General features: G+C 50.4%; 1 protein-coding gene across 1 annotated transcript in view; it reads left to right on the forward strand.

Annotated features, from left to right (window-relative positions):
- The first annotated feature begins 8,981 nt into the window (after positions 1-8,981).
- LOC106562529 (tumor necrosis factor alpha-induced protein 8-like protein 3) overlaps positions 8,982-15,210 on the forward strand; it is a 48,339-nt gene continuing 42,110 nt past the window's right edge. Inside the window, exon 1 of the mRNA XM_014127463.3 lies at positions 8,982-9,564. Within this exon, the coding sequence (XP_013982938.1) occupies positions 9,522-9,564 (43 nt within the window). The 5' untranslated portion in view covers positions 8,982-9,521. The remainder of the gene's footprint in view (positions 9,565-15,210) is intronic.

Genomic DNA, 15,210 nt, shown 5'->3' on the forward strand with positions numbered 1-15,210 from the left:
CTGTTCCCAGCAGAGACAGACTGGCTGACCTCAACTAGCTGTGTTTCCCTATTCCCACCAGAGACAGACTGACTGACCTCAACTAGCTGTGTTTCCCTGTTCCCAGCAGAGACAGACTGGCTGACCTCAACTAGCTGTGTTTCCCTATTCCCAGCAGAGACAGACTGACTGACCTCAACTAGCTGTGTTTCCCTGTTCCCAGCAGAGACAGACTGACTGACCTCAACTAGCTGTGTTTCCCTATTCCTACCAGAGACAGACTGGCTGACCTCAACTAGCTGTGTTTCCCTATTCCCAGCAGAGACAGACTGACTGACCTCAACTAGCTGTGTTTCCCTGTTTCCAGCAGAGACAGACTGACTGACCTCAACTAGCTGTGTTTCCCTGTTCCCACCAGAGACAGACTGACTGACCTCAACTAGCTGTGTTTCCTTATTCCCATCAGAGACAGACTGACTGATCTCAACTAGCTGTGTTTCCCTGTTCCCACCAGAGACAGACTGACTGACCTCAACTAGCTGTGTTTCCCTATTCCCAGCAGAGACAGACTGACTGATCTCAACTAGCTGTGTTTCCCTGTTCCCACCAGAGACAGACTGACTGACCTCAACTAGCTGTGTTTCCCGATTCCCACCAGAGACAGACTGACTGACCTCAACTAGCTGTGTTTCCCTATTCCCACCAGAGACAGACTGGCTGACGTCAACTAGCTGTGTTTCCCTATTCCCAGCAGAGACAGACTGGCTGACCTCAACTAGCTGTGTTTCCCTGTTCCCACCAGAGACAGACTGGCTGACCTCAACTAGCTGTGTTTCCCTATTCCCACCAGAGACAGACTGGCTGACCTCAACTAGCTGTGTTTCCCTGTTCCCACCAGAGACAGAGTGACTGACCTCAACTAGCTGTGTTTCCCTATTCCCACCAGAGACTGACCGGCTGACCTGAACTAGCTGTGTTTCCCTGTTCCCTGCAGAGACAGACTGACTGACCTCAACTAGTTGTGTTTCCCTATTCCAAGCAGAGACAGACTGGCTGACCACAACTAGCAGTGTTTCCCTGTTCCCAGCAGAGACAGACTGGCTGACCTCAACTAGCTGTGTTTCCCTATTCCCAGCAGAGACAGACTGACTGACCTCAACTAGCTGTGTTTCCCTATTCCCACCAGAGACAGACTGGCTGACCTCAACTAGCTGTGTTTCCCTGTTCCCACCAGAGACAGACTGACTGACCTCAACTAGCTGTGTTTCCCTATTCCCAGCAGAGACAGACTGACTGACCTCAACTAGCTGTGTTTCCCTGTTCCCAGCAGGGACAGACTGACTGACCTCAACTAGCTGTGTTTCCCTTTTCCCAGCAGAGACAGACTGACTGACCTCAACTAGCTGTGTTTCCCTGATCCCAGCAGAGACAGACTGACTGACCTCAACTAGCTGTGTTTCCCTGTTCCCAGCAGAGACAGACTGACTGACCTCAATTAGCTGTGTTTCCCTATTCCCAGCAGAGACAGACTGACTGACCTCAACTAGCTGTGTTCCCTGTTCCCACCAGAGACAGACTGACTGATCTCAACTAGCTGTGTTTCCCTATTCCCACCATAGACAGACTGGCTGACCTCAACTAGCTGTGTTTCCCTATTCCCAGCAGAGACAGACTGACTGACCTCAACTAGCTGTGTTTCCCTGTTCCCAGCAGAGACAGACTGACTGACCTCAACTAGCTGTGTTTCCCTATTCCCACCAGAGACAGACTGGCTGACCTCAACTAGCTGTGTTTCCCTATTCCCACCAGAGACAGACTGACTGACCTCAACTAGCTGTGTTTCCCTATTCCCACCAGAGACAGACTGACTGACCTCAACTAGCTGTGTTTCCCTGTTCCCAGCAGAGACAGACTGGCTGACCTCAACTAGCTGTGTTTCCCTGTTCCCACCAGAGACAGACTGGCTGACCTCAACTAGCTGTGTTTCCCTGTTCCCAGCAGAGACAGACTGGCTGACCTCAACTATCTGTGTTTCCCTATTCCCACCAGAGACAGACTGGCTGACCTCAACTAGCTGTGTTTCCCTGTTCCCACCAGAGACAGACTGGCTGACCTCAACTAGCTGTGTTTCCCTATTCCCACCAGAGACAGACTGACTGACCTCAACTAGCTGTGTTTCCCTATTCCCAGCAGAGACAGACTGACTGATCTCAACTAGCTGTGTTTCCCTGTTCCCACCAGAGACAGACTGACTGACCTCAACTAGCTGTGTTTCCCTATTCCCAGCAGAGACAGACTGACTGACCTCAACTAGCTGTGTTCCCTGTTCCCACCAGAGACAGACTGACTGACCTCAACTATCTGTGTTTCCCTATTCCCATCAGAGACAGACTGGCTGACCTCAACTAGCTGTGCTTCCCTATTCCCAGCAGAGACAGACTGACTGACCTCAACTAGCTGTGTTTCCCTATTCCCACCAGAGACAGACTGGCTGACCTCAACTAGCTGTGTTTCCCTATTCCCAGCAGAGACAGACTGACTGACCTCCACTAGCTGTGTTTCCCTGTTCCCAGCAGAGACAGACTGACTGACCTCAACTAGCTGTGTTTCCCTGTTCCCACCAGAGACAGACTGGCTGACCTCAACTAGCTGTGTTTCCCTATTCCCAGCAGAGACAGACTGACTGACCTCAACTAGCTGTGTTTCCCTATTCCCAGCAGAGTCAGACTGACTGACCTCAACTAGCTGTGTTTCCCTGTTCCCTGCAGAGAAAGACTGACTGACCTCAACTAGCTGTGTTTCCCTATTCCCAGCAGAGACAGACTGGCTGACCTCAACTAGCTGTGTTTCCCTATTCCCACCAGAGACAGACTGGCTGACCTCAACTAGCTGTGTTTCCCTATTCCCAGCAGAGACAGACTGACTGACCTCAACTAGCTGTGTTTCCCTATTCCCACCAGAGACAGACTGGCTGACCTCAACTAGCTGTGTTTCCCTATTCCCAGCAGAGACAGACTGACTGACCTCAACTAGCTGTGTTTCCCTGTTCCCACCAGAGACAGACTGGCTGACCTCAACTAGCTGTGTTTCCCTATTCCCACCAGAGACAGACTGACTGACCTCAACTAGCTGTGTTTCCCTGTTCCCATCAGAGACAGACTGACTGACCTCAACTAGCTGTGTTTCCCTGTTCCCACCAGAGACAGACTGACTGACCTCAACTAGCTGTGTTTCCCTATTCCCAGCAGAGACAGACTGGCTGACCTCAACTAGCTGTGTTTCCCTATTCCTACCAGAGACAGACTGGCTGACCTCAACTAGCTGTGTTTCCCTATTCCCACCAGAGACAGACTGACTGACCTCAACTAGCTGTGTTTCCCTGTTCCCATCAGAGACAGACTGACTGACCTCAACTAGCTGTGTTTCCCTATTCCCAGCAGAGACAGACTGACTGATCTCAACTAGCTGTGTTTCCCTATTCCCAGCAGAGACAGACTGACTGACCTCAACTAGCTGTGTTTCCCTATTCCCACCAGAGACAGACTGGCTGACCTCAACTAGCTGTGTTTCCCTATTCCCAGCAGAGACAGACTGACTGACCTCCACTAGCTGTGTTTCCCTGTTCCCAGCAGAGACAGACTGACTGACCTCAACTAGCTGTGTTTCCCTGTTCCCAGCAGAGACAGACTGACTGACCTCAACTATCTGTGTTTCCCTGTTCCCACCAGAGACAGACTGGCTGACCTCAACTAGCTGTGTTCCCTATTCCCTCCAGAGACAGACTGACTGACCTCAACTAGCTGTGTTTCCCTGTTCCCACCAGAGACAGACTGGCTGACCTCAACTAGCTGTGTTTCCCTATTCCCAGCAGAGACAGACTGACTGACCTCAACTAACTGTGTTTCCCTATTCCCAGCAGAGTCAGACTGACTGACCTCAACTAGCTGTGTTTCCCTGTTCCCTGCAGAGAAAGACTGACTGACCTCAACTAGCTGTGTTTCCCTATTCCCAGCAGAGACAGACTGGCTGACTTCAACTAGCTGTGTTTCCCTATTCCCACCAGAGACAGACTGGCTGACCTCAACTAGCTGTGTTTCCCTATTCCCAGCAGAGACAGACTGACTGACCTCAACTAGCTGTGTTTCCCTATTCCCACCAGAGACAGACTGGCTGACCTCAACTAGCTGTGTTTCCCTATTCCCAGCAGAGACAGACTGACTGACCTCAACTAGCTGTGTTTCCCTGTTCCCACCAGAGACAGACTGGCTGACCTCAACTAGCTGTGTTTCCCTATTCCCACCAGAGACAGACTGACTGACCTCAACTAGCTGTGTTTCCCTGTTCCCATCAGAGACAGACTGACTGACCTCAACTAGCTGTGTTTCCCTGTTACCACCAGAGACAGACTGACTGACCTCAACTAGCTGTGTTTCCCTATTCCCAGCAGAGACAGACTGGCTGACCTCAACTAGCTGGGTTTCCCTATTCCTACCAGAGACAGACTGGCTGACCTCAACTAGCTGTGTTTCCCTATTCCCACCAGAGACAGACTGACTGACCTCAACTAGCTGTATTTCCCTGTTCCCATCAGAGACAGACTGACTGACCTCAACTAGCTGTGTTTCCCTGTTCCCAGCAGAGACAGACTGACTGACCTCAACTAGCTGTGTTTCCCTGTTCCCAGCAGAGACAGACTGACTGACCTCAACTAGCTGTGTTTCCCTGTTCCCACCAGAGACAGACTGACTGACCTCAACTAGCTGTGTTTTCCTGTTCCCTGCAGAGACAGACTGACTGACCTCAACTAGCTGTGTTTCCCTATTCCCAGCAGAGACAGACTGACTGATCTCAACTAGCTGTGTTCCCTATTCCCAGCCGAGACAGACTGACTGATCTCAACTAGCTGTGTTCCCTATTCCCAGCAGAGACAGACTGACTGACCTCAACTAGCTGTGTTTCCCTATTCCCACCAGAGACAGACTGGCTGACCTCAACTAGCTGTGTTTCCCTGTTCCCAGCAGAGACAGACTGGCTGACCTCAACTAGCTGTGTTTCCCTATTCCCAGCAGAGACAGACTGACTGACCTCAACTAGCTGTGTTTCCCTATTCCCAGCAGAGACAGACTGGCTGACCTCAACTAGCTGTGTTTCCCTGTTCCCAGCAGAGACAGACTGACTGACCTCAACTAGCTGTGTTTCCTATTCCCAGCAGAGACAGACTGACTGATCTCAACTAGCTGTGTTCCCTATTCCCAGCAGAGACAGACTGACTGATCTCAACTAGCTGTGTTCCCTATTCCCAGCAGAGACAGACTGACTGACCTCAACTAGCTGTGTTTCCCTATTCCCACCAGAGACAGACTGACTGACCTCAACTAGCTGTGTTTCCCTATTCCCAGCAGAGACAGACTGACTGACCTCAACTAGCTGTGTTTCCCTGTTCCCACCAGAGACAGACTGACTGACCTCAACTAGCTGTGTTTCCCTGTTCCCACCAGAGACAGACTGACTGACCTCAACTAGCTGTGTTTCCCTATTCCCTGCAGAGACAGACTGACTGACCTCAACTAGCTGTGTTTCCCTGTTCCCAGCAGAGACAGACTGACTGACCTCAACTAGCTGTGTTTCCCTATTCCCAGCAGAGACAGACTGGCTGACCTCAACTAGCTGTGTTTCCCTATTCCCACCAGAGACAGACTGGCTGACCTCAACTAGCTGTGTTTCCCTGTTCCCACCAGAGACAGACTGACTGACCTCAACTAGCTGTGTTTCCCTGTTCCCACCAGAGACAGACTGACTGACCTCAACTAGCTGTGTTTCCCTGTTCCCAGCAGAGACAGACTGACTGACCTCAACTAGCTGTGTTTCCCTGTTCCCAGCAGAGACAGACTGACTGACCTCAACTAGCTGTGTTTTCCTGTTCCCTGCAGAGACAGACTGACTGACCTCAACTAGCTGTGTTTCCCTATTCCCTGCAGAGACAGACTGACTGATCTCAACTAGCTGTGTTCCCTATTCCCAGCAGAGACAGACTGACTGATCTCAACTAGCTGTGTTCCCTATTCCCAGCAGAGACAGACTGACTGACCTCAACTAGCTGTGTTTCCCTATTCCCACCAGAGACAGACTGACTGACCTCAACTAGCTGTGTTTCCCTATTCCCAGCAGAGACAGACTGACTGACCTCAACTAGCTGTGTTTCCCTGTTCCCACCAGAGACAGACTGACTGACCTCAACTAGCTGTGTTTCCCTGTTCCCAGCAGAGACAGACTGACTGACCTCAACTAGCTGTGTTTCCCTGTTCCCACCAGAGACAGACTGACTGACCTCAACTAGCTGTGTGTTGTATGTCATCACTAAGTTGTCATCATAACTCTGCTGTCGACGCAAGACACTGCCAAGATCTTATTTAATACAGTACTGCTGACACATTCATTTATGTATTGATGTGTATATTGATGTGTTTGTTGTGTAATGATGTGTATATGATGTGTAATGATGTGTATATTGATGTGTAGATATGTGTATATTGATGTGTTTGATGTATAGTGATGTGTATATTGATGTGTATATTGATGTATAGTGATGTGTGTATTGATGTATAGTGATGTGTGTATTGATGTATAGTGATGTGTGTATTGATGTATAGTGATGTGTGTATTGATGTATAGTGATGTGTGTATTGATGTGTAGTGATGTGTATATTGATGTGTAGTGATGTGTGTATTGATGTGTAGTGATGTGTATTGATGTGTATATTGATGTGTTTGTTGTGTAATGATGTTTATATGATGTGTAATGATGTGTATATTTGATGTATAGTGATGTGTATATTGATGTGTAGTGATGTGTATATTGATGTGTAGTGATGTCTATATTGATGTGTAGTGATGTGTATATTGATGTGTTTGATGTATCGTGATGTGTATATTGATGTGTATATTGATGTGTTTATTGATGTGTAGTGATGTGTATACTGGGTTCATTTGTGAAAGAGTCCTTGGTCTCAGCATATCTCCCTGTTAAAATAATGGTTAATTAAATACAATACTAATGTGGTGTATTATACTGTAATATGCACTCATACATACACAGGCATGCACACAGACAAGCATTTTTCTACACCTGCAATATAACATCTGCTAAATATGTGTACGTGACCAATAAATTTGATTTGATTATTTAGTGTGATGATGTGTTATAATAACACTGCCTGTGGGGATGAGGCCCATCTGCTGTTCAAGGGACCTACTGAGGTAGCCTAAAAATACAACCATCTGTAGGCACACACACACACACACACACACACACACACACACACACACACACACACACACACACACACACACACACACACGCGCACACACACACAGGCCTTCCATTTTCTTTGGGACTGATGTAAGGCTCTGGTTAAAAGTCAAATCAAATCAATTCAAATGTTATTTGTCACATGCACCGAATACAACAGGTGTACTGTGTAACAGGTTACTGTGAAATGCTTACTTACAAGCCCTTAACCAACAATGCTTTAAGAAGTTTAATAAAATAAAATATGTGTTATGTAAAAAAGTAACAAATATTAAACAGCAGCAGTAAAATAACAATAGTGCACTATATAGGGAATAGGATATCATTTAGGATGTAGTCTCAGTGTGGGCCACGAGAAGTGCTGAACACCAATATCATGTCACCAACCAGCCAACCAGCCAGTCAGCCAACCAGCCAACCAACCAGCCAACTAGCCAACTAGCCAACCAACCAGCCAACCAAACAGCTAACCAGCCAACCAGCCAGCCAGCCAACCAGCCAACCAACCAGCCAGCCAGCCAACCAACCAGCCAATCAGCCAACCAACCAACCAGCCAACCAGCCAGCCAGCCAGCCAACCAGCCAACCAACCAGCCAACCAGCCAGCCAACCAATCAGCCAGCCAACCAACCAGCCAACCAACCAGCCAGCCAGCAAGCCAGCCAGCCAATCAGCCAACCAACCAACCAGCCAGCCAGCCAACCAACCAGCCAACCAACCAGCCAGCCAGCAAGCCAGCCAGCCAATCAGCCAACCAACCAACCAACCAGCCAACCAGCCAACCAGCCAGCCAACCAACCAGCCAACCAGCCAGCCAGCCAGCCAGCCAGCCAGCCAACCAACCAGTCAACCAGCCAACCAGCCAACCAACCAGCCAGCCAACCAACCAACCAACCAACCAACCAGTCAACCAGCCAATCAGCCAACCAGCCAGCCAACCAACCAACCAACCAGTCAGGCAGGGAAAAGGCTGGTAGGCCATAGAAAATTAGCATTTCTGTAGAGACTTAGTAGGGTGAAAATGCCCCGAGATGCTGATCTTGGGTCAGTTTGGCATGCTCCTCACTAATGATTCAGGTTAGGATTAGGGAAGGGGAACCTTCACCCTAGAGCCGAGCTAGAGACTTCTGGTCATGGTGAGTCAGAGCGGTACAGGGTTCTCTAATGACTGACTATGAGCCAATAACCAGGAGGAAGGGGGGAGGAGGAGGGAAGTGGAAGAAGGGGAGGGGGAGGAGGAAGGGGGAGGAGGGAAGGGGAAGAAGCAGAGGGGAGGGGGAGGAGGGGAGAAGGGGGAGGAGGGGAAGGGGGAAAAATAGGGAAGGCAGGGGAGGAGGGGGAAGGTGGAGAAAGAGGGAAGGCAGGGGAGGAGGGGGAGGAGGGGGAAGGGGGAGAAAGAGGGAAAGGGGAGAAAGAGGGAAGGCAGGGGAGGAGGGGGAAGGGGGAGGAGAGGGAAGGCAGGGGGGGAGGAGAGGGAAGGCAGAGGAGGAGAGGGAAGGCAGGGGATTGAGCTGGTGGTGAAAAAACTAGCTACTGCTGCTACTGGCTTCAGTTTCTCCTCTCCCACAGTGGAACACACACATAACTTAATAATCAGAGAGATACACCGCATGTAGAGAGAGGGAGAGAGTGAGCACAGGAGGACAGAAATGGAGTGTGACAGAAAATAAAGACAGATATTGAGAGCGCTGAGGGAGAGTGACAGAGTGACAGCACAGAGAGAAAGAGAGGGAGGGAAGGAAAGAGAGGGAGAGATAGGGAGGGAGGGACTGACCAGAATGACGAAGGGAGGAGGGACGGGAGGAGGAAAGTAGAGGAGAGGAAGAGAGATATTGAAGGAGTCAGCACAGTTAGCGAGTGAGGGAGGGAGCCAGGGAGAAGAGAAAAAGAAAGAGTGGGAAAGAGGGAGCAAAAAAATAAAGAGAAAAAGAGGTACAGCTCAGCAAATCAGGCTTTCAGCCAGACATAATTCCCTACTCAGCTGCTGTGTTCTAGCCAGAGAGGAGAGTTTCACTGCCTCTGAAAAGTGAGAGAGAGCAACAAAAAAACGAGAGAAAGCGAGAGAGGGGAAAAAGCTAACTCGCTGTGGAAGAGAGGGAGAGAGAGAGAGAAAGAGAGAGAGCGAGATCGGCTGAGACAGACAGAGAGAGAGAGAGAGAGAGAGAGAGAGAGAGAGAGAGAGAGAGAGAGAGAAAGAATAAGAGGTTCTCTGTCCAGAGTTTAGGAGGAGAAAATGGATTCCGACTCGGGGGAGCAGAGTGAGGGGGATCTCCCAGGTAAGATTGCTTGCTAATGTGTGTGTGTGTGTTTGTGTGCTTGTGTATGTGGCTGCATTTATATGTGTGTATGTGTGTTTGTTTGTGAGTGTGTTTGTGTCTCTGTGTCTATTCAAACTTGTAGTAGGTAGAGGTTTCCACTAATGGTTAAAAGGTTAGGATTGGACTGTGATCTTTCCTGTATTTATTTATCTCTGGTCTGTACATGCGGAGTTGCAGCCTGCCTTCCGCTCTGTGTGTGTCTGTAAGCCGGCTCAGTGTGTGAGCCGTGGCCATGATTAGCTGGCCAGGCAAGCTGAGACACGTGTGTGTGTGTGTGTGTGTGTGTGTGTGTGTGTGTGTGTGTGTGTGTGTGTGTGTGTGTGTGTGTGTGTGTGTGTGTGTGTGTGTGTGTGTGTGTGTGTGTGTGTGTACGTGTGTCTGTGTGCTTGTGTCTGTGTACGTGTGTGTGTGTGTGTGTGTGTGTGTGTGTGTGAGTGTGTGCGTAGGTACGTACGTGCCTGTGTGTACATGATTGTGTGTGTCAAGCTATTAGATGTTATAATAATGAACACATCTACTAGGGACCTCCTCTGTACTCTCCTCCCCTCAAGTCTATATTTAACAGACAGGTTCTGTCTGACTACATGGACAGAGTGTGGCTCTCGTCTTACGTTCCAATACAGAGATCAATATTTACACATAAGGTGCGTCCCAAATGGAACCCTATTCCCTATATAGCACACTACTTTAGACCAGGGCCCTATTCCCTATGTAGCGCACTACTTTTGACCAGAGCTTTATAGGTCTTGGTCAAAGTAGTGCACTAAAATGGGAATATGGTGCCATTTGGAATGTACCCTTACAGATGAAGGATCTTAATTAAATCCATCTAAAGTTTGACATTTCCACTTTAACATTTCAGACTTTATTTGCCCTAACAAAAAACCTACAAAGAAATTTCAGTAATTATAACCCACATAATAATTCACATTTCCTGTTACTGCAGGATTATTTTCCTGGTGTATCAAACTGACTCAAATTAAGATCCTACATCTGTATTGTGTGTCTATGAAAGTTTTATGGTTGTAAAGTCCAGGGGCAAGTGTCACGAGTTACTAGGAGTGGTGATAGAGTCAAGCGCAGAGAGCAGTGGTGAAGATAAACAACCTTTATTCTTCCCGGCACAAAACGGTCAACGTCAAAACCAACGGGCGTGTAAAACAAATGACCAACCCAATACAACGGGCAAAACAGTCCGGGGAGAGAATAACAATTCGTAAGCCAGCACATCCAAAAATAAACACAACACTAAACGTAATCCCGCACAAACCTGGGCGGGTTAAGCGGGCTTAAATAAAACACAAATCAAGAACACAATAGGGAACAGGTGCAACCAATAAGACTAAACAAACAGAAAAGGAAAAAGGGATCAGTGGTGGCTAGTAGGCCGGCGACGACGACCGCCGAGCACCGCTTGTGCAGGCAGGGGAGCCACCTTCGGTGGGTTTCGTGACAGTACCCCCCCCTGACGCGCGTCTCCCGCAGCACGCCGCCACCGGACTCGAGGGCGACCCGGCGGACGAGGCGCAGGGCGATCCCCATGAAGGCGGTGGAAGTCCCTCAGAAGTGAGGGGTCCAAAATGTCCTTCCTCGGTACCCAGCACCTCTCCTCCAGGCCATACCCCTCCCAGTCAACGAGGTACTGTAGGCCCCCCACCCGGCGTCTGGAGTCCAGAATGGCGCGTATAGTATACGCCGGGGACCCCCCAATGTCCAGAGGGGGTGGAGGGACCTCCGGCACCTCACCTTCCTGCAGGGGACCAGCCACCACCGGCCTGAGGAGAGACACATGAAACGAGGGGTTAATACGGTAGTAAGATGGAAGTTGTAACCGGTAACACACCTCGTTTATCCTTCTCAGGACTTTAAACGGCCCTACACACTGCGGCCCCAGCTTCCGGCAGGGCAGGTGGAGGGGAAGGTTTCGGGCCAAGAGCCAGACTCGATCCCCTGGTGCAAACACAGGGGTCTCACTGTGGTGCTGGTCAGCGCTCTTCTTCTGCCATCCACTCGCTTTAGTTAATGCGTCCTGGACGGCTCTCCAAGTGTCCTTTGAGCGCTGTACCCACTCCTCCACCGCAGGAGCCTCGGTCTGGCTCTGGTGCCATGGAGCCAGGACCGGCTGGTAGCCCAACACGCACTGGAACGGTGACATGTTAGACGATGAGTGACGGAGGGAGTTTTGGGCTACCTCCTGCCCATGGGACGTACCTCGCCCATTCCCTGGGCCGGTCCCGGCAATACGTCCGTAGAAACCTACCCACCTCTTGGTTCACTCTCTCCACCTGCCCATTACTCTCGGGACCCCGATCAGAAACGATGTCCTCGGGCACCCCGTAGTGCTGGAAGAAATGGGTAAACTGGGCCTCCGCAGTCTGCAGAGCCGTAGGGAGACCGGGCAATGGGATGAGACGGCAGGACTTCGAGAACTGATCCACAACGACCAGGATCGTGGTATTCCCCTGAGATGTGGGAAGGTCGGTGAGAAAATCCACAGACAAGTGCGACCACGGCCGCTGTGGAACGGGGAGGGGCTGTAATTTCCCTCTAGGCAGGTGTCGAGGAGCCTTGCTCTGAGCGCATACCGAGCAGGAGGAGACATAAAACCTCACGTCCGTAGCCAATGTGGGCCACCAGTACTTTCCCCTAAGACTCCGCACTGTCCTCTCGATCCCAGGGTGACCCGAAGAGGAGAGATTATGGGCCCATCGAATCAATCGATCACGGACACCAAGCGGCACATACTGAGCACCTGTTGGACACTGAGATGGTGCAGGTTCCAACAGTAACGCCCGCTCGATCTCCGCGTCCACCTCCCATACCACCGGTGCCACCAAGCATGACGCTGGGAGGATGGGAGTTGGATCGATGGCCCTCTCCTCGGTGTCATATAGGCGGGACAGCGCGTCGGCCTTCGTGTTTAATGAGCCTGGCCGATAGGAGATTGTAAAACGAAAGCGGGTAAAGAACATGGCCCACCTGGCCTGACACGGATTCAATCTCCTAGCTGCCCGGATGTCCTCGAGATTACGGTGGTCAGTCCAGATGAGGAAAGGGTGCTTAGCCCCCTCAAGCCAATGTCTCCACACTTTCAGAGCTTTGACTACAGCTAACAACTCCCGGTCCCCCGCAAGGGCAGCGTTTTGGTGGCGTGCCCGAGCACTGTGATAGCACGGTCCCCACCCCAGTCTCGGATGCGTCCACCTCCACTATGAATGCCAAAGAGGGGTCCGGATGAGCCAGCACGGGAGCGTCGGTAAACAGCTCCTTCAGACGACTGAAAGCTCTGTTCGCCTCTGCTGACCAGTGCAAGCGCGCCGGGCCCCCCTTCAGCAGTGAGGTAATGGGAGCAGCCACCTGACCAAAGCCACGGATAAACCTCCGGTAGTAATTGGCAAACCCTAAGAACCGCTGCACCTCCTTTACCATGGTCGGAGTCGGCCAATTACGCACGGCCTTAACGCAGTCACACTCCATCACCACCCCCGAGGTGGAAATGTGATACCCCAGGAAGGAAACGGCTCATTTGGAAAACACACATTTCTCAGCCTTAACGTACAGGTCATGCTCCAGCAGTCGCCCAAGCACCTTGCGCACCAGGGATACATGCGCGGCGCGTGTGGCGGAATAGATCTGGATGTCATCAATATACACCACCACACCCTGCTCGTGCAGGTCCCTGAGAATCTCGTCGACAAAGGATTGAAAAACGGCTGGAGCATTCTTTAACCCATACGGCATGACGAGGTACTCATAGTGGCCCGATGTGGTACTAAACACGGTTTTCCACTCGTCTCCTCCCCGAATACGCACCAGATTGTACGCGCTCCTGAGGTCCAGGTTCGTGAAAAAACGCGCTCCGTGAAATGATTCCACCGCCGTAGCGATGAGAGGTAGCGGGTAACTAAACCCCACTGTGATGGAATTTAGACCTCGATAATCAATGCACGGACGCAGACCTCCCTCCTTTTTCTTCACGAAAAAGAAACTCAAGGAGACGGGTGACATGGAGGGCCGAATGTACCCCTGTCTCAGAGATTCCGTGACATATGTCTCCATAGCCAGTGTTTCCTCTTGTGACAATGGGTACACGTGACTCCTGGTAAGTGTAGCGTTTACCTGGAGGTTAATGGCGCAATCCCCTCGTCGATGAGGTGGTAATCGGGTCGCCCTCTTTTTACAGAAGACGATAGCCAAATCGGCATATTCAGAGGGAATGCGCACAGTGGAAACCTGGTCTGGACTCTCCACCGTCGTCGCACCGATGGAAACTCCCTTATACCTGCCCATGGAGCCCCCTGTCTCCATGAAATATCAGGATTGTGATTGGCCAGCCAGGGAATCCCCAGCACCACCGGAAACGCAGGCGAATCAATGAGGAAGAGACTAATCCGTTCCCCATGATCCCCTGCGTTACCATGTCCAGTGGAACCGTGGCCTCCCTGATCAGCCCTGACCCTAATGGTCGGCTATCTAAGGAGTGCACGGGGAAAGGTTGGTCCAACGACACCAGGGGAATCCCTAGCCAGCAGGTTGTTGAGACGAATGGACATGTCAATGAGCTCGTCTAGGGAGAGGGTCGTGTCCCGACAGGCTAGCTCCTGGCGGACGTCCTCCCGGAGGCTACAACGAGAACACAATAGGGAACAGGTGCAACCAATAAGACTAAACAAACAGAAAAGGAAAAAGGGATCAGCGGTGGCTAGTAGGCCGGCGACGACGACCGCCGAGCACCGCTCGAGCAGCAAGACTTGACTGTGGCAGTAAAAGGAGAACGTTAGCGCTCCTGGTTGACAGGTTCTGGTTGTATGTTTTCCTTATGGCTATTTATAACGTAGCTGTGATCCTACAGAGAATTCCACTCAGGCAATACAACTGTCTTCAGAAGTCTCCAAGCGCGCATGCGCGCACACACACCACACACACACACACACACACACACACACACACACACACACACACACACACACACACACACACACACACACACACACACACACACACACACATATGCTCAGACATCCAACCCATCATTAATCCAGCCAGGTCACTTGTGATACTTGTCAGTATTGGACGTCCATCCATGTGTGAGGATATTGGGAGATGATGTGGGAACCGGCCACTAGGGGTAACAGTGAGTGTTTTGCTATGGTGGACGGGGATGGCGGAGGGGCGTAAGCATTTGCCTCTGAGTTCCAATCCAGCGATAGAAAGTTTTCTTTTGATGTATTTTTTTAAGCCTATCCCAAACCTTAACCCTAACCTTAACCATTTAGAGTTAATGCCTAACCTTGAGAAAATGTGGAGTTAATGTCTGAACTTAACCCTAACCTTAAAAATTCTGAGTTCATGCCTAAACTTAACCTTAAACACTTAGAAATTTGACGTTTGGAACAACTTCCAAATTTGATGTTTGAGAAACGTGGATGGACGTCTAATTGTGACGTGAGATTGTGAGAGCTGGAATACTTTCAGAAGGCCTGTTTGCATAGTAATGCTGGTACATGCTATAATATACAACATCAGGTGGTGTCCTCAGTATAGCTCCCTATGTCTGAAAGTCCCCTGTTTTTTACCATATCTCTAATGTCGTGGTTTGTCTTC

This window comes from Salmo salar, chromosome 11 (genome assembly GCF_965601325.2).
Source record: "Salmo salar chromosome 11, fSalSal1, whole genome shotgun sequence".
In the NCBI taxonomy this organism is placed as follows: Eukaryota; Metazoa; Chordata; class Actinopteri; order Salmoniformes; family Salmonidae; genus Salmo; species Salmo salar.